At 51.4% G+C, this 25,728-nt stretch overlaps 1 protein-coding gene across 1 annotated transcript; it reads left to right on the top strand.

The window, feature by feature from the left end:
* Positions 1-20,208: 20,208 nt before the first annotated feature.
* RD3 (retinal degeneration 3) lies at positions 20,209-24,660 on the top strand. Its single transcript, XM_008583802.1, has 2 exons — positions 20,209-20,504; positions 22,250-24,660. Exons 1-2 carry the CDS (start codon positions 20,209-20,211, stop codon positions 22,539-22,541), a joined length of 588 nt encoding a protein of 195 aa, XP_008582024.1. The 3' UTR covers positions 22,542-24,660.
* Positions 24,661-25,728: the final 1,068 nt, after the last annotated feature.

Genomic DNA, 25,728 nt, shown 5'->3' with positions numbered 1-25,728 from the left:
AAAGAAATACCACATGTTCTCACCCATTGGTGGGAGCTAAAAAATAAACAAATTAATTCACTCACATACACACACACAAAAGAAACCGGGGGGCGGGGGAAGAAGATATAACAACTATACTTTTTTGAAGTTGTTACAACAAGCAAACAGAAAGGACATTCTTGTGGGGGAGGGGAGAGAGGGAGGAGGGAGGGAGGTGTCGGTGATGGGCCATAATAATCATATACTCGTATATTGACAAAATAAAAATTTAACGAAAAAAAAAAAAGCAAATAAAATTCAAAATCAGGGGAAAATAAATAAATAAATAAAAATATGTAAGTAAACAATTTCATTAAACAATGTGTTGTAATGCCTAATATGCATCAGGCAGTTTCTGGAAGAAGGTGGATTTAGAATAAGTGTAAGTTAATACCACCAAATTTTAGGACGTCAAAGAAGCTGGGGAAGCCCATGGGCTCATGCTGGGGGACTTATGCAGTGAGGCCTCAGGAAATCCTTGGGGACATGGTGGCTGCTGCATGCGTTACATAAAATGGCCTGGTCTCCCAGCTGGAGCCCAAAGCTTGAGTGTCTCAGTGTCTGGCTGGTGAAGGAGAGATGTCTGAGTGGAGAATGAGGCCAGGTAATGAGGGCAGGTGACTGCTGTTGCCATGTTTACAGCTCTGGTCACCCCAGGGACTGAGGGATGCAGGAGGAGCACAGCTGAGCTTTCTGAGCAGCCTCTGGGCACCCCCAGGCGTGCCTCTGTGGCATCTGACTTCTGCGTGAACAGGCAAGAGTCTCAGGGGTCAGCAGGGAATTCTGAGCACTGCAGTGGCCCCTGCCTGCTGCAGGAACCTCACACAAAGGAGCTGGGGGTGGCTGTTTGCCCCAGTGAACTAGGATTGAGGATAAGGTATGGAAGTAGGAGGTGCAGCTCCAGTAGGAGCCCTGGGGGCATCCACCAGGGTCTACTCCTGGTTGACCCTGGAGCCCACTGGGCAGCTCTGTGGGCAATGGGGCTCCAGGTCAGGATGCATGGGGTCGGGGTGTGTGCCAAGCAGTGGTACCATTTCTCAAAAGTGTGGGAATAAGGCTCTGGCCACAGGTCCAGGCTCCATAAGAACCAGGCTCCTTTCTCTGTTCCATCAGCCTGAGGGGGGTCTCTGACTAGCTGTCACCAGGGTCCCACGTGATTGCTCCAGGTCCTTGGTGTAATGCCAAGGGCCTGGCCTTTAGAGTCTGACAGTTTTAGCTCCAAAACTTTCAACAGTTACTCTCTGAACCACAGTTTTCTTGTTGACAAAATGGGGATACAAAATGCCGTCACTGTGAGAATTAAATGGGTTGACATAGGTCAGTGGCCTTGCACAGGGCCCAGCATGTGGTAAGGTCTCAAAAAGAATGAGGCCTTTTCTCCTCTTATCCCAGGAGAGAAACTGAGCACTTGTGTATATGGCGCAGGTCCCTGGGTGGAGGTTGTAAACTCAGACACCTCCCTGTACTCCAAATGTGTGAGGTAGCAGGTGTGAGAAGATCAAGAGGGGATGAAGTGGAGACAGCAACCCAAGGGCATCCAGAATAGAAACCTTTAAGGCAGTGCTGGCCAAATGACCCAGGGTGTGGCCGCCGGCTTTACCCTGTGTGGCCAGTTCCATTTGGGCTTGCGCGAGCAAGCGAGGCCCAGCACGATAATCTCCCCAGTGTGCAGGGAGGACCCTGCGGGTATGTCCAAGCCTCTCCTGTCCTGTGTCTCACAGAGCACCCAGGTCAGGCCCTTAAAACAGCATTTCCCCAGCCAGGGAGCAAGGCCTCTTTCTGAATACCTTGTCCAAGGCCTCAGAGCTTAGACTGGGAGTTTGGTGGCATGCGAGGATTCCTGGCAGAATGGGATGGGACCCTGGCCAAGCCCCTCTCCAATGCCAGAAGCCTGCCCCAGGGGACAGGTCTGGGTCTGCTCCAGTGGCACCTTGTCGTTCCCAGGCAGAGTCTGGTGGGGGGAGTATGGGGGACTGAGCCGATTCATCTCCCTGCTTCCTCCTGCACAGGTAAGGTCTGCACCGTTGGGGTGGCTTTTGTTCAAGACAACTAAGGAGATGGGGTCATGAGCTCTACCCTGAACATGCCAGTGTAGTCACACAGAGGAACTGACTCGGGGGGTACTTGAATCTAGGACTCATTGCTGTTTATTGAGGGCTCTTCAGAGCAAGTGCTGGACAAGATGCTTCATAGACCTATTTTCTTCAATCCTCACAACCATGCCAGGAAGGTATTATTAACTCCATATTATAGCTGAGGCCCAGAGAAGCTGAGACACAAAGCTAGGATCACACAGCAAACAAGTGCCGAGTCCCAATTTTAACCTGGAGAGATGGGTCTTTGAAGAGCCCCAGTCTTCATCTGTAAGGCCCTCTGCCTCTATGCCGGGCTCCCACAGGGTGAGAATGGCTCTGTGCACCTCATCCCAGGCACCAGGGAGCAGACGGCTGCTGAGGCTTCCAGAACTCAGCGGGCACGGCAGGAGAGAGCAGGAAGCAAAGATGCTGAAGATTAGTTCTTCTCAGCCCCAGCTCCACAGGAATCTACCCTGCCCTCCTCCCTGGGCTCTGGTGAGGAAGATCAGTGTTTGTCCAGAAAATGAAACAATGTGAAGACGATTTGTAAGCCTCCAGGTGCTGTGCAAATGCGAGATGCTGCCGCTCATCTTCCCTCCTGGGCACGATGAGCAGACGCATGAATTATGACGTTAGGTTTGCGTGCTTAATACTGCTTTGGCGAAGTCATAAAAACAGACTGGCCGCGTTCCATAATTACAGTCATGTACAACTTTTTCTCACCCAGTACAGTGTAGACCACAGTTTGTAGTTACACCTTGCCTGAGAGGCTTTTGCACTTACAGATTTAACTATTATGCATACGTCCTTTTTTACCTGCTAAGAAAACCGAGATAGGCAGCCGTCCAAACCGCACTACCCTTTGAAGGAACGTGCAAGCTCAAAAGAAGCTCTATAGTGTCCTCTGAATGTCACACCTGTCAAGAAAACAGGTGAACTCAATGGAAATGCAGAAGATCCTGGCTAGGAAACATGTGAATAAACTTGCCTTTTCCTTGACGAGTCCTTTTTTAAAAATTTTATTCAAGTTTTTGAAAAGGCAACACAACAGCAATGTGACCATTTCGAAAAGCATCCCCGCACACGTGGCAGTCATTTTCTTCGCCTGGGGAAGTTAATTCCACCACGACATGAATGTTTTCTTTGTCCCCTTCGCCTCCCTGGCTCTGTCCCTCTGTGTGTGCAGGGGGAGGGTCTGCTTTTCACAGGATGGGACTCTAGAAGCAAGTTTTGTCATGGTTACTGTCTGTGGCCGGGTACTCTGGGATATTAATGTGCTGCAATGTATGAGTGGCTCCTCTGTTGTTGGGAAGTTAGATTATTTCCAGTATGTGTCAGAGCAAGTTTCTAAATCTTATTTTTTCCATTTGTTTCCAATTCCTCTCCTTGAGGTTTCCAGAGATTCCAGGCATCTGGCAGCTTTCATAAGGCACTTAGCTTCCACCAAGAAGCAAAATAGAGCCTTGTGCCCCAAAGAGAAGTGTATCGGCACCTCAACCCTGGGTGGCACCCCTCTCTGCTTTTCTTGTGATTGGTCAAATGGCTCTGTGCCTTCTTCCTTGACAGGTTGTTTGGCAGGCAGGAGGATGTTAAAGTGCCTTTAGTTTATCTTCTGGGAAAAGAGCCAAGGACACTGGTGAAGAAACCCTGGAGAGCCTGCTGCTGCTTCTGGCAATTTCCAGCAGCCAGCGCAGGGGCTTCCACAGGGCAGGCGGCCAGCCTCAGCGTGCAGTGATACCACCCATCCTGGCTTCTTCATCAGGCCCAGATCTCAGGTCCAATCTCCTCCCTGCCAGGTCCCTTCTTGCTCAGCCCACCAAGAACATCTATCATTAGGAAGACTGCAGAAAGGCCTCTTCTCTCCAGCAGCCTTCTAGGACTAGGAGAAGAGAAAGTAACATGGAGTTTCATCCAACACACACGCATACACACACACACATGCATGCACACGCACACACACACACACACACGCCCCTCCTCACCCCCTCATTGTCATGCACAGAAAAAGATGAGTTTGGTGTTCGCGACTGAGGCTTAGGATCCGGCTACCCGGCGGAGAAAGTAACATGGAGTTTCATCCAACACACACGCATACACACACACACATGCATGCACACACACACGCACACACACACACACACACACACCCCTCCTCACCCCCTCATTGTCATGCACAGAAAAAGATGAGTTTGGTGTTCGCGACTGAGGCTTAGGATGCGGCTACCCAGCAGCTTCTGTCTGATTTGTTGAGGCTGTAGAAGCTGCAGCGGGCAGGGCAGTGGTTTGGGAGAAAATCGCACGGTTATTGTCCTGGCTTTGTTTTTCACTTGCCGTGCTGTATGAGCAAGTTGCTAGCTCTTTCTGAACCCGGTCCTCAGCAGGTGTGGGAGTAAATGTTTCCAAGCCCCTCACTGCTCTGCTGTTCTGGAATTCTCAGATTAGTGCAGAGACTAGAGAACCGGGTATGGTGAGGGATGGGAGCGGGTAGGCAGGGGCTGCCCCCAATGGCATCTCTGTGTCTCTGCAGCCCCTGCCCAGCTGCACACAACCTCTCTCCCCGGGCTAGGAGCCCCTCGAGGGCCTGGGACGGCCTGCCTTCTCCACCTCTGCCCTTGGCACCAAGCCTGGGGCTGGCACCAAGTAAATCTCTGTTAACGAAATGAACGTGGGGCTGGGTGTGCAGGAGTGGTGGTTGTGGTGAATGGAAAACAGAGCACTTGGAGTTCCTACAGGTACGAGTTCCACGCACTTGTGAGTCTATCAGAGAACACCTTGGTGGAAGGGCTTCTGGAAAAACTTAACCCCCCTATTTAGCTTTGCTATAAAGTTTTCAGTAAACTGTGGCTTAGGAATACTTCCTGGAGAATGTGTTAAGGGCCACACAGAGCAAGAGCAGACTCTGTGTCTTGGGGTAGCAGGTCCCATGGCAGTGTCCCCAGTGACCCGCACCACCTCCCATTGCTAATGGCCCTTCCTGAGCATCATTCTGCTTGACCTCTTAGTGGCATTTAATGTCGCAGACCACCACTAGATTCTTGGATTATCCTCTCTTTGACTTTCCCAGAAGCAGATCCTGGGACAAGGAGTTGGGGGCAGATCCCAGGACTTGGGAGGCGATCCAGGAAGCAGGAATTAGAGAGTGAGCCAGGAAGGAAGAAGAGCTGGCATAGGGGTGTGTTATGAAGGTCATTGCTGAAGGCACGGCTCAGGGTACGATTCCGTGGGGACATCCTGAGGATTGTAACAGCATGCCTTCCAGAACTGTCCACTCGATGGACAGGAGCATGGGGCATTTATCTGCAGGCTCCCATGTCCCAGTTGAAGATTGTCCCAGTGATCTGAACTGCCCCACAGTTTGGGACTATGCTTGCTCCTGGGCCCAGTGGGCTTCCTTGGCCTCAGAGGGCAGAAAGTGGACATGCGGCTGTGAGCTTCAGCTGGATGTTACTAATTAAAGGAGACTCTGAGCTCAAACAGAACTGTCTGCTGGAGCTGCCCTGAAAGCAGAAGAGGGCTGAGGGGATGTGACAAAGTGCAGAGCCATCACTACCGTCCCCAGCCACTCTTCCTCAGTCTCTCTCTTCCTCAGACCCTGACCTGTTGCTAGTAAACATCTGCTAATGCCATGTGATCTTCATGTCTTTTTTCTAAAGGCTCACATACTTCTTGTGTAATATAGTCTAGAATTTCGCCCGGGTCCTGGGATCATGCCAGAACACTAGGGAGACATATTACGTGAGGTCCTCCTGGCTCTTTCTCAGCCTGTTCCTCCAGTGGCCCCTTGAGTCACCCCCAGGCTCTCTTCTCTTCTGCCCAGTGTGCTCTGAGTTTGCTCACCTGTGCTCCACCTCCACCGCATTGACCTCAAGGATTTTAGCCAAGTCCTTTGTTCTGTGTATGGAGCTGGTCACTGGGCCTCTCCTCGTGGGAGTCATGAGGTCCCCTCCACCTCTGCGTGGCTATAGCCAAGCTCACCTTCCCCACGTCTCACTGCCATCGGCTCACTTGCCTGATCAGAACTTCCAGACAGTTCCACCCTTGCCTTCGTTCTCCATGCCAAGTCCCAGTGGCCTCCCGGCAGCCGACAATGTCATTGCTCTGGACTCACTGACATTCTTCTCTGGGAACTGATCTCAGATCCACACATGACATTCAGGTCTACCTGTGACAATTTGTTTCATCCCACATGGCAATGCCATCTACCACATCTTTTATGAATAGCATCTCTTTTCTTCCCAGGCCCCAGGATGTCCCCTCTGTGGTCGCACTCAGTACCTCCCCAGAAGGATTGTGCTCAGCTTGTGCCACTTCAGGCTTTCTTCTCTCTAATGCAACCCCGCATGCCTGGCGCCCTCTTCCCACGGATTTTCCATTGCCCTGTCTCCTCCCTTTCAGGTTGAACAGAAGAGGGTGCCCTGCTTGTCTTAGGCCTACACTGCCTGGACCTGGACGTAGAACACCCAGGCTCCTCCACCACCCTCAACAGCCCCCTACCTTGTCCCTTCCTCTCAAATGTGCGTCCCCCGGCCAGTAAGTGACCTCAGCACCCCACAGTCCATGTCTGCCTGGCTTACATCTGTTGTCTGTGATGATTCATGTCTTGGGGGTCTTTCAGGTTCAGGAGAGCAGGGAGCAGGTCTGTGGTTGTTTTAATACAGGGACCAAGCCCAGGAACCCTGGCTAGCGCCTTCTCTAAACCATGAGCATGACAAACACATATTTAGCTTTCACCATGTGCTGGGGCTTGGGCTTCTTACCCCAAGGAGCGCTTATTCTGCAGGGTTGCTGAATCAAATGCTCAGGAAACAGTGTGCAGCACAGCCAATTTTTGTTATATACAATAGTTACATTCTATAAAGTTGCCATGAACACTGAATCTGCAAACGCTGACTGAACCAGTGCTCCTGGGGGATAGGCAGCATTAGGTTCCTGCGAGCCTCCCGCAAGTCATGACATTTTTGTCAAGTAATGATACATGTTTTATGTGTATTTTTATTTAAGGACATCTTATTTACTGTATTTTGTTGATTCATTAACCTTGAACTCATGGCCGACAGCGCCAGGCCTGCTTATCAAACACGTGTGTTTTCTCTGCAGGGCACATCACAGCCTCCTTGTGTGTAGAAACACTAGACAGCACCTCAGCACTATGGATGGTGCCATTTTAAACAGCAAAATCACACCAAAAAGCACAAATTGTGAAACCGTGGCACTAAACAGACCGTGAGAGGACACTTGTTTAGAGTATGAGTGCTGAAACAGGAAGGCAGAGCGTGCCTTGTTGGACCTCAGCTGGGAACACGTTTGTTGAGCATGACAAATTTTCCGACATGCCTGTAATGACTGCAAAAGGGCTGCGAGTATTGACGTGGGGATTAAAAAATTTTTAGTAAGTAAGCAAATTTGCAAATACAGAATCCGCGAGTAATGTGGACTGAGTATATACAGAAGTAAGCGTGGGGCCTCAGAGAGGGGAGAAGAGGGAGCAGCTGGGGGGACAGAGGAAAATTCACAGAGGGGTCACCACTGGAGCTGCCCTTCAGTGGACAGGTAGTGCTTCCCCGGGTGGAAGGGCGCTTCATGCAGAGCGCATGCCATGCACAGAGGCATGAGGCAATGTGGGTGGAGTGATGTCTTTGGGGTGAAGATGGAAAAACTGGAAGGGAGCATGTCAGGAAGAGCTCTGAGCTCCAGGAGACAAGGAAAGGGCAGAAAGTTCCCACTTCTGTCCCTTCTGACAGAGTTTTACGTGAGTTAAGGTAGTGCCAATTGCCCTAGCAGAGAAACCCCAATTCTTGGTGCTTTGAGCCAATAAACATATGTTTTGCACATGTTAGAGTTCAACATGGATGACTGGTGGACAGCTTTCCACCAAGGTACCTAAGTTTCTTCAAAATTCTGCCTCCACCATCCCCAAGGGCCTCAGAGTCCTGCTGACCATCAGCCCATGGGAAAGACGGAAGGTGGAGAGTCATACAGGGGGTTTCTAAGCTGGGCCCTGGAGAGCCCACATCCTTCCCGCCCACACGCCATCATCCCGGTAGATGGGGCTGGGGAACAAAGTCTCTGGTTGGGTGGCTGCTTCCCAGGAACATGTCTACACTCTGGAAGAGGAGCACGACTCTCTTGTGGACAGCTAGCAGTGTCTGCCATAGGCTTTCACATTATTTTGTCAAACCACGGAGCAAAACCTGAAAGAAGCCACACTGAGTGAAGTCTATGGAAACAGGGCGTCAAGGTGCTGTGTAGACCAGAGCAGGTGGTCAGAAAACGCTTGCTGAAGGAATGCACGAGAAGTGCACTGTGCCCCTCTCCTTAGTTCCCTTCAGTGTTATATATATACACACACATGCGAGTGAAGTCTATGGAAACAGGGCGTCAAGGTGCTGTGTAGACCAGAGCAGGTGGTCAGAAAATGCTTGCTGAAGGAATGCACGAGAAGTGCACTGTGCCCCTCTCCTTAGTTCCCTTCAGTGTTATATATATACACACACATGCATATGTACATATGCGTATATGCGTATGTATATCTACACACACACACATGCGCACGTGCGTACTTCAAAACGTTCATGGAAAAATGGCATTGAAAGATAGTATGAATCTTTCCATCAACTGTTTGAAGACCTTGCATGTGCGTGTGCGTGCGCACATATGCACACATTGTATATATATATATAAATTTTAAAGAGAGTGCGGCTAGGAGGAGGACCGGGGAAGAAGAAGATGGACTGAGCAGGGGCCAAGCAGGCCAGCAGGGCGGGAGGTGAGCATTCTCGTTTTTCCTGCAGTGACACAGGAGGCTCCCTTTACAGTGCCTTAGTCTGTTCGGGCTGCTATAACCGAACACCATAAACTGGTGGCTTACAATCAACGGAAACTTATTTCCCACAGTTCTGGAGGCCGGCAAGGCACTGGCAGATTCGGTGTCTGCTGAGGGCCCCCTTCCTGGTTCATAGATGGCACCTTCTCGCTGAGTCCTCACATGGGGGAAGGGGTGAGGGGCCTCTCTGGAGCCTCTTCCATAAGGGCACTAATGCCACCGTGAGGTTCCACCCTCATGATCTAATCACCTCCAAAAGGCTGCACCTCCTGATACCAGGCTTAGGGTATAAAGATCAGAGTAATGCTGGGGGGACACAAATATTCAGTCCTAGCACCTAGAGAGCATCTGTGGCCACAGGAATGGAAAGGGGCTACCCAGAGAAAAGAGGTGTTGATAACTGCATGTCTGGTCTGTGCCTGTGAGTGTCCTGTCAATGCAATTCAACCTCGTTGGGGATTTGGGCTGTACAGACCTTCTGCAGGACTCTGAAAACCCAACGCATGACTGAGTGGTTAGAAATGGCTCGAAGCAATCCCCATGACTGGAAAGACACCAGGGATGAGGGGACAAGAGAAGCACTGCCCCACCCCCACCACACGTGGCCAGGGCTCTTCTCTAATCTCCCTGCAGTTTTTAATCCAGGCTTGCACCCAGTGGCTTTGTAATTCCACATCCCCAGTTTATTAATCAAATGCCATCTGTGAGGCAGTGTCATGAGCCCCACGCCAAGTGAGTGGTTGCTGAGTATCTAACTACCTTCAGCAACTTCCGTTGAAGCCAAATGAGAGAAAAAACAACCACCACCTCCTCTCCCCAGTGCAAATTCACACTCAATAGTTTATTAATCAAATGCCATCTGTGAGGCAGTGTCATGAGCCCCACGCCAAGTGAGTGGTTACTGAGTATCTAACTACCGTCAGCAACTTCTGTTGAAGCCAAATGAGAGAAAAAACAACCACCACCTCCTCTCCCCAGTGCAAATTCACACTCAACGAGGATAATCACAAAGCCTTCACAGGCTGACAAATCAAAATAAATTAGCAGTCAACACACACAGCGAGCCCTCTTTGAACTGTGGTGTCAAGGCAGCAGGCAGGGGAGGGAGAGGGGGAGAGAGGGTCGTCCTCTCCTGGTCGCAGCTGTCATCTGAACAATGCAGGAGTGGCTGGATCTGGAGGGGAGGATGCCAGAACTCTGGTCATCTGTGTGAATGTTCCCCAGAGTCACAGGGCAGGAGTCCTGGGGCTCGTGACTCACCTTGGCACACTGCTGCAGTGGGATCTTTCCTCTGATGGCTCAGAACATTGGCCTGTGTGATCTCATTTACATTAATTGCATGTGTTTGAGGGGAGGTATTAAGACAAAAGCAAGATTGTAGAAAAGCCATGAATTTTTTCATTCAAATAGCATGGTCAGTAATAGACCCACAGTTGCACAGCAGAGAGATAAAAGCCTTTGGCTCTGAGCCCTAATACTGTCCCTGCTCCGCACCCACCTGCCAGACTGCCACCTCCTCATTGGAGCCAGCACAGAGCCTCCTCAGGGACGTGTGGGGAGGGGAGGGGAGTGGGCTCGCCCAGCCTCGGCCAGCTCTGAGCATCGCATCGTGCCCGCACAGAATGCTGCTCCAGAAATACACGTTGCATGAATGAGCATGTGCCTTGGCCAGTGGCCCCTTTTTCTCGTTGCTTCTAGCAATGGTCCCAAAGGGAAAGCAGTTCTTATTCTCCTTTCCCTCCCCCCCGCCCTGTGAAAATGCCTTGGAATTTCTGTCCTTGGATCTCTGAGCCATGCCCTTTGGGGAAGTGCCTGGATGGTGGAGGGTACTCAGAGGTGGGGACTGCTGGTTACCTGCTTCAGATTGCACTGGCCTTAGCTAGCCCTGGGGTAGAGGCCACCCAGGAAATATGGGGCAGAGGAGGTCAGCTTCAGTTCCCTAAATGTGGGAATCTCCCAGCCCTAAGTGATTCTCTCAATCTTTGGGACTGTCGTTCCGCAAACTGGTCAAAAGAAGTGTATGACCTAGCTCCTGACTTGAGACCCTTGCTTGCTTGGCAGATGAGGCAGGAAGGCAGAAGGAGCCAGCCTGCAGGCCAGCCACAGAACCACACAAAGTGTCATACCAGCAGGGAAGAAATCAAAGCATGCAGACAGGCAGGTGCAATCCAGGTCAGTTTCATCAGCCAGAGTCTAGTTTCTTGGCTGTGCTTTCTGCTTTATTCTCAGTACAATGAAAACTAGGCGTATCCAGAAGTCACTCCATCACCTGGTCCCTGGCACAGCATCACCTAAGATCTATTATAATGCAGTTTAGTGCCCATTACAGTCCCTGATCCCCCTCATGGGCAGCTCGCATGCGTTTCGGTGCTACCTAACGTCTGTTAGGCATGGGCTGGCCCACACGTGGCCCGTGGCCAGAATAGTCTACAAAGGACAGAGCATACAGAGAGCAGAGACAGGCAGGAGCCCAGATGTGAGTGTGGGATGCTAGAGAACAGCAACAGGGCGCTTTGCCAGCCCGAGTGTTCCCTCAAACACCTCAAAAACAATACTTTATGTTCCTTGTTCCCTCTTCTCCCTGGATTATTTCCTAAGCATAGCCCCTCTTCCAGAAAGTCAGGAGAATGCTCTGCACTTGAGCTTGCCTTGAGGGAAGGAAAGAACTTAGACAAGCAGAGAGGAGGGCAGGTAAGGGTTGCAGTGCAGTAAAGGTGGAGATGAACATTTGCAGGACCCTGCCCTCAGCACCCAGAATCACCACCTCCTGTTGGAGGGAGTGGGTGGAAAGGGGATCTCCATCTAGGAACCACACACCAGGTGGCTGGAAACATCTCCACCCGCAGGTGCACGGGGGCTCCGCAGGGGGGTCTGTGAGCATGGTTCTGCTCCCCCAATTTGCACCATGCTGAGCACTGGCTGGGGGAAGACGGGGTCCAGAATGCCATCTGGACACAAGCGTTGTCTCATCACCGGGTTTTCTCAGGCGTCTGCGTGGGTCAGACTTGCTGCCTGTGCAGATAATGCTGCTCCCGCAAAGAGGCTTAGGTAGGTCTCCACGGCAACTGCTGCTCAGGGGCCGTCCTCCGGGTTCATCAGGGAAGCCGTGGCCGGCCTCCCGGGACACGTGCAGGCGCACTCACTCCACAGACCCAGCCCAGGCCGGGCCCTGCTCCAGTACGCGCTATTTCTCCTGGCAGAACTTTTCAGAGACAGAGACCGAGACCGTAAGAGAGGAAGGAGCAGGAGACACAGCCGGCAGCAGAGGAGAGGGGGAGGGAGGCGGTTTGAATGCAGTCTTCCCTCCCCTCCTCTGCCCTCCCGTGCTGCTCAACTTCCTGAACTTCCTGCTACCCCCGAACAGATCCAGACGCTCTCTTCTCCCAGACTGGGAAGCACAAAGGAGCCCCGCTGCGACCTTGCACCTAGCAGAGGCTGACCTCTGAGAGCCAGGTAAGAGGGACATCTCCCCAGGAGGCAGTGGCTTCCCCACCAGCCCCTGGACAGCTTCATCTTTAGAAGTGAGAGCCCAGGCTGGGCTGGCCAGCCCTGCGTCTGGCCTGGAGCTGGGACAGTGGCCTCAGGGGGTGTGGCGGGTGAGAGCACCTACCTATAGAGCAGCTGAGTCCAGAGCCAGGGGCCCAGGGCCCAGATGGCCACAGGGAGGCCCCCTGAGGCTTCATCAGTTCCACAAGAGCTGATGAACCTTGTGCTATCTTCCAAGCCATGGCCTGGTCCTTGCTTTATAAACTCATGGGAAGCCACAGCTTTTGTCTGTTCTAGGACTGGCAAGCCTCTCTGAGAGAGCCCAGCCCTAGCAGTTCTCTTCTGCCTTTATGGAGAGGGCACAGGCAGAGGAAGAAAGGTGAAACCCAATCAGAGATTCTCTCATCGGTTTGAGAACTGTGACTTGAGCACCTACTAAGTCCAAGGCACAGAATTAGGCTTCAGGGAGAAGATTGGGCTTGGGAAGGAAAGTCTGGGCTGCAACCGTGGGATCACAGGGGAGGTTCCTGGGGATGATCCTCCTCCCACCACGGTCAGTCGGACCTGAGCACTCGCACCTCTGCCTCAGAATGAAGAGAGCTGACTGCTGTTCATTCATTCATTTGGGAACCACTTATCAAGTGCCTACTGTGTACCAGCAGATTCAACAAATACAGCTGTTGGTCACCCTTGCAGAGTTCATAGCCAGGTGAAGGAGAGAGAACTACAACCAAAAAGTAGTTTGTTACAGATGCTGTCATGATAGCCCTTGTGCCAGGCCCCAGTGGCCTCTGACGTCAGGGAGGGGCTGAGCCTTGAGGTGGGTCTCAAGAGATGAGCAGGTATTTGCTAGGTGGGCAGAGGACCCACAGGGCAGGCCAAGTCATACCTGGCTTGGTGTATTACAGGTTATTTTTCTATGATGCCAAAGAGAAATAAGGTCAATTTGTAATCTGTGAGGTTGGCCTTGGGCCTTAGCAAAAACAGGGTTGAGAGGAAGATTAGTCAGAGAGGGGAGCTCTGCTCTCTGTAGCTACTGTGAGGCCTCTGTCCAGACTAAGACAGGGTCCGGCTTCTGCAAGCCAACCTGCCTATGCAGTGAAGTGGTAGTGCTGTGGGACAGCCACAGGCAGGTGCAGATCCCTGCCCATGGGCCCTGTGGGTCACGGGGGGCAGCCCCACACCCTCGCCTGCAGACACCTAGCTCAGCCTCAGAGGCAGAGGAGCCCAGGCCAGAGCCCCTGTGCGTGGCTCCCTTTGTACTGAGATGTCAGCGTTTCCTGGACCAAGGTCTGCACCACCCTTCACTGGTTGACTGGGGGCTGGTGCACCCCCCATTGTCCCCCTCTCACTGCTAACTGCCTGGCACCAGAGACCCCTCTTGCCCTTGAGGCATGGGGAAAGTTTTTCTAGTATATCTAATGAGCCACAGCTGGTAGTCATGTCTCCCAGGGAGCATGCAAAAGACATTATCCTCAGGGAGCTCAAAAATAGGATGAAAGGAAGGCTCAGAGGGTGTGGAGGCAGAAGGGTAATGGTGGGGAAGGAAGGAGAAGATCAGAGAATGGGAGATGGATGCTCCAGGGTTTTCCACAGTTCACAGGGAGCTCAAAAATAGGATGAAAGGAAGGCTCAGAGGGTGTGGAGGCAGAAGGGTAATGGCGGGGAAGGAAGGAGAAGATCAGAGAATGGGAGATGGATGCTCCAGGGTTTTCCACAGTTCGCTGGGTGAACCTGGGCTCCTCTGCCTGAGCTTTCTCTTGAAACGGGGGTCGGATGGGGGGGCGTCTCTGTCAACATGTAAAATAATAAAATCTAGTGGCAGGTCTAATAAATGCCATGATTTTATATTAGTGATGAGCATACATGATAGTTCAAGAATAATAACTTTCAAGTGTTATGAAAATATCTGTGATCTGGCTAGAGGTAAAGTCACGGGTGCTACTGATCCTGCTGTGTCTGTAGCCCTCATTCATAACTGAAGGAAATACTACATTTCAGTTAAGGGTTAGTGGAAATAAAGATGATATTTTTTTCTCTTTGTCCAAGTTCATAAATCTCTGATTTCTCCCTAGGACCCCAGGGTAAGAATCCCTGTGCTAAGTGACAGTGACAGCCACAGAGCTAGGTGAGCCAGCTTTGTGTGTTTCTAAAGCTCTTACACTGACATTACCTTATTTGACCCTCACAGTTACTGAAGGTGACTTGGACACAGGCAGCATGTGGTGGGGACAGGAGGCGCAGCCCCTCTGCAGTCTGTCTGGCCTCTCTGTCCCTCCCTCCTTGGCCCTTAAGAACTTAATCAGACCTGCCAAAGAGCCTCCTGGGGGAGCAGCTGGCACCAGGGACAGAAATAACTCCAGCAGAAACCTTGTCTCTGTCAAAGCCTCCAGCCCTGGCCAGAGTTGTGGGGGAGCAAAGGGGTGGGGAGGGGGAAATTCTGATCACTCTCCTCTCCTCATGAGACCCACCACTTGGGCCGAGGCTCAGAGCTCACAGAACTCGGGACGCAGGTTGGACCACCCCACCCAGCCCGTGCTGTCTGACATGGGGTGGGGCAGGTGAAAAGCACCTGCCTCTAGAGACTAGCTCAGGTGAGGAGCAGGAGCCTGAGACAGGGGAAGAGGACCCACCCAGGCTGCACTTCAGGCTGCACCCCGCCTGGCGGTGAGGAGTCTGCGGGTCACAAGGAGACATACCTACCCTGGGTCACCCCCAGATCAGGCCTGAGGGACTGAGATCTGGAATTCTCTGCCAGACGGGCACCTGCCCCCTTCCCCACAGGACGGCACCACCAGTGTGAACAACCCTAGGTGCCAGGGAAGTGCGGAGGCAGCAGTTTGTGTGGGTGCAGATGGGCCTTGGAAATGGAGGCTGGGGTGTCCCCAGGCACGTCTACAAGGCCCCTTATAGCGTGAGGTGGAGCAGGAGGTGGGAAGAAAAAGGGGACAGGCTGAGGGCCAGGAGCTGGCTCAACCCACAGGACCATGTGCCGGTGAAGAACTCCGAGGGGTCCAAGGATCCCAGTTTGAATCTGACCTTCCAAATTGCTATGAAGATATATTTGACAAGGAAGCAGAGCATATTTTATTTAATAGTTTCTTAGCCTAATTGTAACTTACAGATATTTAGATACATAAACATATATAAAATTTATTTACATATTTATATATAAATATACTTTTAAAATTTATTTAAAATAAATATACATTTATAAAATATGTAATTGTATAATAAATTATTTTAGAAATAATTATATTATCTAATTATCTTAAATAATTCCATAACAATTTTATGATAAATGTCTATATATGTATATAATATATATTTATACATCATCTGTCTATATGGAGATGTATGAATATGGCACGTGGGCCCCTGTTTGTAGTGTGGCCCCAGCCCCTTGCATATGGGTAGGGTGAGCCCGTTGCTCAGGCCCCCAGTGACCTGGCCGGGCCGTAAATGGCTTGGTGCAGAGATTCTGAGGCTAATTTGTCCCCAAGATCAAAGTTGTGTTCAGTGCCTTCCGTTGCTTCACGTTTCTCCCAGCCGCAGGAGGACCCTCTGGCACCAAGCTATCACCTTGCTGTCTTTTCTCAGCTCAAATGCAAACCCAGACTAAGAAGAAAAAAAAGGCCCCTAAGGAGGGCAATGCTTGACTCAAAGATGAGTTCCTCAGAAAGCTTCTTAGGAAGGGTGGGGGTTTGGGGGCGGGAAGGGTCTCCCTCAGTAGCTTTGTAGCCCAGCCATACATCACACACACACTCGCACACAGCAACCCAAGTGCCATGTGGCAGCCCTGTCTATCACTCTGGGATTAATTCAAGTAAGTTAGAAAATAAGAATCACTCCATCCATCTACGGATGTTCACCGAGCACTTGCTGTGGGCACCGTCCGCTGGGTGCTGGGTAGGTTGATGCACAGACCTGATTTCTCACTAGGTCTGGAGAGGGATACAGGCTGTGACTGAGCCACGAGAGGCCAGCAAGCACAGCCTGGCACAGAGAGACGAGTCACCAGTCCGCTGGGTGCTGGGTAGGTTGATGCACAGACCTGATTTCTCACTAGGTCTGGAGAGGGACACAGGCTGTGACTGAGCCACGAGAGGCCAGCAAGCACAGCCTGGCACAGAGAGACGAGTCACCGGCACTGGCCAGGGAAAGTCAGGGAACTCTCCTGAAGGAAGCGATGTGTAAGCTAAGAGCTGAGCTGGGATTTATTCAAGAATCGGGAGATTGAAAGCGTTCTGGCTGTGTGCAGAGACCTGAAGGCAAGAGAGGGCCGGGCACAGCAGGGCAATGTAGACTTGAATTTGAGAGAATCAGCCAGAATTGGAGACAGGCAGGACTTGGCAGATGATGGAAAGGGAACAGACCAGGATGCTGTGGGCCTTGGTTATGGCCACAGCGAAGCTGGGATCCCAGGAGAAGCAGTTGAGTGTAAGGTGCTTGTGGGACCTACAAGGGGAGATGTCCAGGAGGTACCTGGAGACCCTGATCTGGAGCTCGGGAGACAACTGGGTTATGGGTTTAGATCTGGGAACTACCGACATAGAGGCAGTAGTTGGAAACACGTGAAAAGATGCGGCTCGTTCACACGAGGAGACGGCCTCCGCCAGAGCCCCAGCAGCTGAAGCAAAGCAGGGCAGGGCAGTGGAGCAGAGCCCCGACGGGGCTGGGGCAGCCTCCGGACAGCAGGGGGCGCGGCAGGCGGCCAGGCTCGCAGGACGGGAGCGGTCGGGAGAGTTAGAGAGCCTCATCAGCTTCTTCCTCATTGGTCACCTTCCAGGTTGGTGAAGCTCGAGGCTTGGGTGCCCGGCATTCAGGGGCCGGTGACAGGGTGGCCTGGTGGTATTGGGGAACACGATGGGGTGGAGGGGTTGAAGGACATCAACCAAAGAAGTCTTCCTGGGGAAAGAGGTGGCCTCGCAGGAGGAGGCTCAGCAGGGAGGAGGGGTGGGAGTCATTCTGGCAGAGGCATCTCATGTCCTGTGGCCCCACAACTCTCTGCCCATATCTGGTCCTCAGGTAACGTTTTCAGCGAAGTTGACAATTATGACTCCCCTAAAGACCACCCTAAGGATAGATGAACACTAACCCTGCTACAGGTGCATACACAGCCCTTCCCCTGATGACCCACAGCTAAGCCACAGGGGCCACTCAGGTGGCCGTCAGGTCTTAGGTCTTCACAGGCTCTTGGAGGGATCTCGCCTTGACAGGGAGAATACAAAGCCACAAGGGCCAGAGGAAAGGTCGTCCTTCCCATGGTATCTGACAAATGCCCTCTTGTTCTGGGTCGGTCTGGTCTGTGGGGCTTGCTCCTTGATACAGACATGAGAGTACAAAGCCACAAGGGCCAGAGGAAAGGTCGTCCTTCCCATGGTATCTGACAAATGCCCTCTTGTTCCGGGTCGGTCTGGTCTGTGGGGCTTGCTCCTTGATACAGACAATGACTTAGCCATCATTTGTTTGTTGCTTTGCTCATGCTTTCATTCATTCACTTGTGTGGTATTTATTAAGCACCTGTGTACTATGTACCAGCACCAGGAGAATAAGGCATGACACCTGCTCCCTCATCGCATACCAGTGTCAGGGGAGGTAGAGAGTCACGCTCTGTAAAGTATTCCTGGTGCTATGAAAAAAGTCTGTGCAGGGTGCAGTCGGGGTATGAGGTAGAGAGTGGCCACATCTACCTGGGAGATGGGAGGGTCAGAAAAGGCTTCCGAGGAGAGCCCAGCCTAGAACTGGTCCCTAGGCAGACCTGCGTGGGCTTTACAGGCAGCAGGAGAATCACTGACAAAGGCATGGGGCTGTGAATTAGCCCAGCACATTCAATAGCCCTTGCAGGAAGGATGACCTACACATATTTGGAGTCTCTTCAGTGGCGGTGAATTAATACCTGAAGTGATGCCATTCATTCCTTTGGTGACCCGTGCACTTTTAAAAACACAAACTCTTCAGGAAGGGTGACACATTCAGTTACAACATCTTCCTGTGCCTGAATTGAAATCCCTCAGCCTCAGGCAGAGGCTGCTGGTGCTGAGCTTTCAGGACAAAACACAACCCGCCTCCATCCTGCGTGCTCCAACACATACACTATGGCCCAACCCCATTATCTGGTCACATGAAACAGTTAAGGGCTGAAAAGAAAAGGTCCTAGCTGCCCCTGCCCCAACAGCAGGGTCTGATGAACTGTCCTGCCCCCCAGCCTTCCATGGGAGGGGTCAGCGGCATAATCCGAGGTCCCCACTGGTGATAGTTAGGTGAGTGGAGAATGAGAGTTTTCAGATTTTCTAACTTTCATGTTGCTAAGGGAGTTGATCATTCAAATCTACATAGGAAGTAGAAGGTTTCATTGTGACATCCCATAAGGCTACTGCTAGCCCATAATAACTTTGCCATTTACATCTGATTCTCCACCATTAAGAATTCATTTCTGTGGGTTAATTAAGTACCGGGGGTGCAGGGTGGTGGGAGAACTACCTGAAAATATGTATGTCCTCAGGAGGCGACACATCCCTCTTGGCCATGTTGTCGAGACTGAGTTCATTGAATCTCTTCTCTCAGCGTCTGGAAGGCTGTGCAGGAAGAGGATCTTCAGGGGGTGGAAGGGGGAGGGGGAGAAAAGGGGAGGTGGGCACCTTGAAGACCCACTTCAGGCTTAGCTTGGGAATGGCCCTCCCCTTCACTGTCGTCAGAGGCACAAACCAATGTCTGTCAGGCAAGGGCCATGCTGCAGATGGAGCTCATTCACCCACGCATTCATTTATCCATTCATCCATTCACCTGGTCAGTCTGTCATCCACCAGACCTGTGCTGGGCAGGACCCTGTGCGAGCACAGTGATGATTAGGGTTCCTGCCCTCCAACCTGCTGCTCCACTCAGCCAGCTCCTTGTACACGTCTCACCTTGTACCATGGCTGGGTCCTCTGCCTGAGACGCCAGCTCTGCCAGCCTGGGCGTCTGAAGCCTGCACTCACCCTTCAGCCTGCTCTCATCCACAAAGCCTCCCTGGCCCCTTTCAGCACCTAGAGGCACACCCCCCGCCCCCTCCAGCGCTCACTCTGGGCTTCACCAATCCCAGTTACCTCTTTCCACTGACGTGGTGGCTTTTACTCTTCAAGTCTTGCATCTCCTGGAAAACAGGGTCCCTGACATGCTTTCATGTTTGCGTCCCCCCACAGAAGTGTACCTGGTGCTTAATTAATGCTTGCTGAGGGATGAATGGTGAGTAAATGAATGAATGAATGGTGGGTACACTGGGTTTTTTCAGGATGATGTTAACCCCATACAGTTCTAAGTGTCCTTAAGCAATAGGCTGGAGGCCTTTAGAAACAGGGTGTTTTCCTGTTAGGTTGACAGGATGTAAGCATCTGTTCTGTGTGCGTGTGTGTGTGCTTTCCCCTTAAATCATAGGGATAAGATTGTGCTCAGCCATACACAGTATGTTTCCTGCTTTGTTTGGAGGTAGTGGGGATTTAGGAGACAATTTCTCTGGGCTCAATCATTTGGATACTTTAAGGACTGTTATAACCAAGAGAGTATCTAACTTTTATGTGGTGCTTATAGTGTACCAAGTTTATTCACATTGTTTCTCACGAGAGCCCTCTCCTGTCTTACAGATTTAGAAATGATTTTCAGAGAGGTTAAGCAACCTACCTGAGGCTACCCTTTGAGGGCAAAGCAGGTCTTCTCACCTGGGTCCCTCCTCCCTGTCCTGGGTCTTCCTGATCTCCACCCCAGCCGACACGGGGGCCCAGGGAAGACCTCCTCCTTCTCTGTCTCAGCAGGGCCTGAGGGGCCATGTCCCTCATCTCTTGGCTCCGGTGGAATGAGGCCCCATCCCGGCTGTCGTCCCGGAGCTCAGCTGAGATGGTGCTGGAGACGCTCATGATGGAGCTGGCGGGGCAGATGCGCGAGGCAGAGAGGCAGCAGCGGGAGCGCAGCCACGCGGTCAGGAAGATCTGCACCGGCGTGGACTACAGCTGGCTGGCCAGCACGCCCCGGCCCACCTACGACCTCAGCCCCGGCGAGCGGCTGCAGCTGGAGGATGTCTGCGCCCAGATCCACCCCTCCTACTGTGGGCCCGCCATCCTCAGGTAGCCCTGGGCAGGGGCCAGCTGTTGGGCTGCAGGCTCCAGGGAGGGTGGCTGCCGTGGTGGGGGCCTGGAGGACCCAGTTATCTGTTAGAAGGAGCAAGGCAGGGAGAGGAACCTGAAGGGGGCCGTGGAGCACCAGGCCAGGGCTGGGGTTCAGCGGGAAGGAGGACATGGAAGCGCATGAGTTTGATGGGCCCCAGGCCTTTAAGCTTTCTGTTCTCCCTTCCCAATTGTTGTTACCCTGAATTTTAGCATAGCTGGCTCCTTCTCCTCCATCAGTTTATCTTCAGTGTGACCTTGTCTGTCTTATTTTCCCAGACAATCTCTACAAAACTGGTTTCTTAATTATCCTATTTCACACTGGCTTTCACACTAGTCTGTGTATAAAGGGTTCAGAGCCCTGGGGTACAACAGTGTTTCTGAATATAAATGTAACCTAAATGAAGCTGTGACCTGCGTGGCCCCGCCTCTGTTGGATTGGCATTGCAATCAATGAAGCCTCTGGTCCAACAACCAAGAATAATTTCAAAATTGCTCAAGTTCTTTATCTGCATTTCTCAAATACTAGTAAAGGAATACGAATCCACAATAAAACATTTAAAAATTCCCCTTAGTCTCCCCAAATCTCCCCTCACCCATCCCTTTAACCAACGTATGCATCTATCGTACACCTTTTTCTTCTAAATTCCCCTTAAAAACTCCTTCTACTTCTCCAGCCCTATCCACTCTCCTTTGGTTTTTATAGTGGCTTTTTGTTTTTTGGGTTTTTCCCCCCACCCTCTTCTCTTTCTTCCTGCAAGCTGAGAATCTTTCCCTCCCCCATTTTTCTGATTCTGTGCTATGAAAGCCCCCCAAAATGTATCTCGCTTGGAAGCACCTGGGGACGGGGTGAGGGTGAGTCATGGGGTGGTGGTGCTGATGGGGGAATCTGGGTTGGCAAAGCACACATCGTAAGTGAGGGGGAAAGGCTGGGAACACACACAGGGATGACTGTCCTGTCACTGACAGTTCATATCACTGCTGAGAAGCTTGAGAAGTCTTGCCTCTCCATATGGTGGAGGAAACCAAGTATTAAACAGACTTGCTGGTGTTAATTCCTGAGCTCTAAGCAAAGACATTCTAGGCAGAGGAAAATGACTAGGGAAATACTCAGAGACCCAGGAGAACTTGGGGAATGTGGGGGCCACATGTGTTCTTCTCGGCTGGAGTACAGGGTCCTCTGGAGAAGTAGCCGGGGACCTGATGTTCATGGCCAAACAGCTCACCCTCACCCAGAAGGTGACAGGGAGCTGAGGAAGGAATGTCTCAGGACAGGGCCCTGATATAATCAGATATGTGACCAGAGAGACCACGCCTGCAAAGGGTGGGAGAGGGTTAGCCAGAAAGCCTCCCATCAGTAAGGCTGCCATAGCAGGGGGCTCACCTGAATACTCTGGCATTCATGACCTAAGGTAAGTGTCATGATCTTTATATATGTGAGTGCCCTAAACCGCATAAAAAGGTAGCTATCACGCCAATTACCAAGAGGAAGCTGTGGCTCATGGCGGCAGGTCTGGTATTTGAACTCAGGATGGGCTAGAGCAATAGCCACGTGGGCGCGGGGGTTCCTGATTGACCTCAGGAGTAGGGCAGAGGTGGGAATTGACCAAGGGATGCCCAGGAAGCCCCTTAGGTCTAGGCGCCGGCCACGTGCCAGGCCAGTGTTAGCTGGTGAATGGCCCCAGCACACCCTCCCTTCCTGCCAGGTTCCGGCAGCTGCTGGCCGAGCACGAGCCCCAGGTGCAGGAGGTGTCCCGGCTCTTCCTCTCGGTGCTGCAGGAAGTCCTGCAGAGGATGAAGCAGGAGGAGGAGGCCCACAAGCTGACACGGCAGTGGAGCCTGCGGCCCCGCAGCAGCCTGGCCCCCTTCAAGACCCGCGCGCGCATCTCGCCGTTTGCCAGTGACATCCGGACCATCTCGGAGGACGTGGAGCGGGTCGCACCGCCGCTGCCACGGGTCTGGAGCATGCCCGAGTTCCACGTGCCCAAAGCTGACTGACCCCTGCCACTCCTCTGCCCAGGAGCTGAGCCACCTGCCAGAGAGCCTGATAGGCACGTGACCTCGTGCGGGTCCAGGAACCTCCCCACCCACCCCTGATGAGGAGATCAAAGAGGTGGCCCAAGACACTGCTGTAGGATGGAGCAACCTCTCCCTGCCCACCCTCTTTCTCTGGCTGATCCTGGACTTGGAGCTGCAGCAGGAGCCCTCTCTCCCCTGCACCAGTATCCCTCCAGGAGCGCCCCTTCCCTGCCTCACAGAGACTCAATGGCCCCATCCCCATCCCTTCTTCGGTCCGGAAGGGGGAGAGTTGCCTGCCTTTTTGCCCAGACCTAGGTTCTCATCTCAACTTCAAGATGTCCCATAAACCCCCTCTCCCCAGGTGAGGGACCTGTTGGATAGTGTCCGTTCTTTGCTAGGACTGGCTAATCTCACCACTGCAGGTGGGTTACAGCCTTATGGGTGGCAGAGCCAGAAGGAACCACAGAGACTATGAGATCAACTCTCTACAGCTAGTGAATGAGGAAACAGGCTCAGAGAGGTACAGCTTCTTCTGCCTTAAAATGCAGCCATGTCCCTGTGTGCAGTGACATTGTTTCTGTACTAATAGTCTCTGGCCCAGAGTCCTTGAGTCCTGTGCTATGATGGGACAGGTCCAAAGGCTATATCTCTACCTGCCTGCAGTCTGATCCATCTCTCACCGTGGCGCTGGCATGGGGGTCTTAGTTGCTCTCCAAGAAAGGTAGCTGGGGGTGTCATCACGTGGTTGTGGCCATTCCCCAGCAACTCCTGCCAGAGGCTAAGCTTCAAGGCCTTCAGACTTGCTGCCCTAGAGAGCCAGGTCTCTCAACTCCCAGGTTTCTTCTGTTTCTGGTCACACCTGCTCTCTTGCTTTCCCTGGAAAGTAAGATTCCCGAACTTCTAACTTACCTCAAGGCACCTGAGTGAAACGTTCCACAAGAGCTTCCTACAGGCTTCACTGGCCTCCCGTTTTCTGACATGGTTAGATCTTGATGATGGGCCTGTGGATTATCCAATGCATGGATCATCCATGGCAAATCTGGAAGGCCAGGTGGCCTCCCCGCACACTCTGGGGCTGAAGTGGGGTTTAAGGGGATGCTTGGTGGATCTGTCTACCCCCAACTACCAGTGTGTCCTCAGAAAATGCAAATGGATCTTAACAGTACTGTAAATAAAATGCCAGGAGGATGTAAATCAACATGGGGAGAATTGTATTTTCCCTGACCTAGCTCAATGGGGAAAAAAAACTATTTTTTTAATGATCTGTTTTGAATTATTCTCACTTGGCTGTGAACAGAGAATCGTACGGTGGTGGAAACGCTCTCATCCAACGCTATAGAGATGAAGGAGTTGGTTGGCTTATTAACATAATTGGTGGAAACTGAAAATCACAAGTAAAAATATACACCTTAAACATCTTACATATTTTAGAGCTATAAAAAGGTTCATTCAGTTGGCAAACTTGATGTAGGTCCAGGCTCTGTTCACTTTTTTGTGACATGTACGTGTTGTCTAACAAGAATTCTACACTTGTTTTATTGGTTTGCGTGTGATTTAACCAGAACTGTAAGAACAACTGGCCTAAACAAGTTTTGGAATAAGCAGAAGCGACCCTTGTAAGCAGACAACGAGATTGGTAGGGAAAGTGTTGGGGGAACACTGAAAAAAGCCTGCCTACAAGCGGTGGGCCTTCTGGGAGCCCTGGATGTGCGTCAGCCACGGGTCACCTGGAACAGGTGCACAGGAGGCTGGTGAGGAGAACGCCTACGTTTTCTCTCCCTCCTACCACCTTACACGTAGCTATTCTCCCCAAGCAAAAGGAAGATCTGAGGCTTTTAATGTGTTGTTCATTTTTAAGTTTAAATAACCAGCCGCCCATGAAAACCTTCCCTGCCAACCTCAGTCATGACGGACAGAACCCAACAGCCCCCTCACACACCAGCTGTCCTGCTACAGCCGATCCCAGCTGGTGGCACCCAGACTCATGGGGCTCCAGAAGCTGTTCCTCTGGATTCAGTTTGTTAAACGGACTATCGATGTCTGCTTCCATTTCTCTTTTAAAACCTCAATAACAATTAAAAAAGAAAATTTGAGAGTCTCCTGCGAGTGTCTGATGAGCAGTGGTGTGGGGAGGGGACGGGTTGAGCACACTGGAGTCTCAGACGGGCAGTCCCTTTGCGCCCAGCTCGACACCCCCAGCCACTAGCTGCAGTGGGTAGGGTCTGGACCACTCCCACCTGACGACTACATTGTATTTTACTTTGTGGCTTTTTAAAATTATTATGAAAATTTTCAAACACACAAAAAAAGTAGAAAATTTAAGGAGCCCCGATATACCCATCACCAAAGTTTAATAGTTAACATTTTGCCATATTTGCTTTATTTTTTTGGTGAAATATTGTAATATAAAATATTTGACACTTCATCCCTGAACACTTCAGTATGCACTGCAAAGGAACAAGAAAGTTTTCCTGTGTAACTACACTACCACTATTACTCCTAACAAAATTGACAGTAATTCCTTAATATCATCAAATACCCAGTTTGTATTCGCATTTCCCTAACTATTCCTAGCAAATGATTCTTGCAGGTTATTTCTTTGGGTAGGGTATAATCAAGCCCCTCACATGGACAAGAATGTTGCACTTTGTTTTATGCTTGGTCATATGGTGTTATTTCATTCCATGATGAAATATTGTTTAAAGACCGACTGCTTATGGAACGATTGTGTTGACATGCAATAAGTTAACGATTGCATGCAAATGATAACAACTCTCCTAATTAGCCTAAAGATGCTCAGACCCTTGTTGTAGTCATTTGAGTAAAATTCTTCCACAGCAACCAAGATTCTCTAATACATTGAAAGGTAAAGTTTAAAAGTGATAGTGACAATGTATCTAATTTGACTTTTCTTTTTTCATACATTGAAAGGTAAAGTTTAAAAGTGATAGTGACAATGTATCTAATTTGACTTTTCTTTTCTTTTTTCTTTTTTTTTTGTCTTTTCCCGTGTCCAGCAACGGATCGCAACCCTCAGTATCGCCCCCGTACCGGACCGGGACCGGCTACGGGATTGCAACCCTCGGTGTTGCTCCCGCGCCTCGCTCAGCCAGTGAGCGGGCACTGGTCTGTATGTGGGATCCGAACCCTCGGCGGGAGCGCCGCC

This window comes from Galeopterus variegatus, unplaced genomic scaffold (assembly GCF_000696425.1).
Source record: "Galeopterus variegatus unplaced genomic scaffold, G_variegatus-3.0.2 Scaffold3045, whole genome shotgun sequence".
Lineage (NCBI taxonomy): Eukaryota > Metazoa > Chordata > Mammalia > Dermoptera > Cynocephalidae > Galeopterus > Galeopterus variegatus.
The sequence above is the reverse complement of the archived record's forward strand: the minus strand, read 5'-3'. Positions and strand labels throughout refer to the sequence as shown.

Bases quoted from the DNA above. Each gene is read 5' to 3' on its own strand.
- RD3 (XM_008583802.1), top strand. From the start codon at position 20,209: ATGTCCCTCATCTCTTGGCTCCGGTGGAATGAGGCCCCATCCCGGCTG. The intron at 20,505-22,249 runs GTAGCCCTGGGC...CCTTCCTGCCAG, and splicing joins TGTGGGCCCGCCATCCTCAG to GTTCCGGCAGCTGCTGGCCG.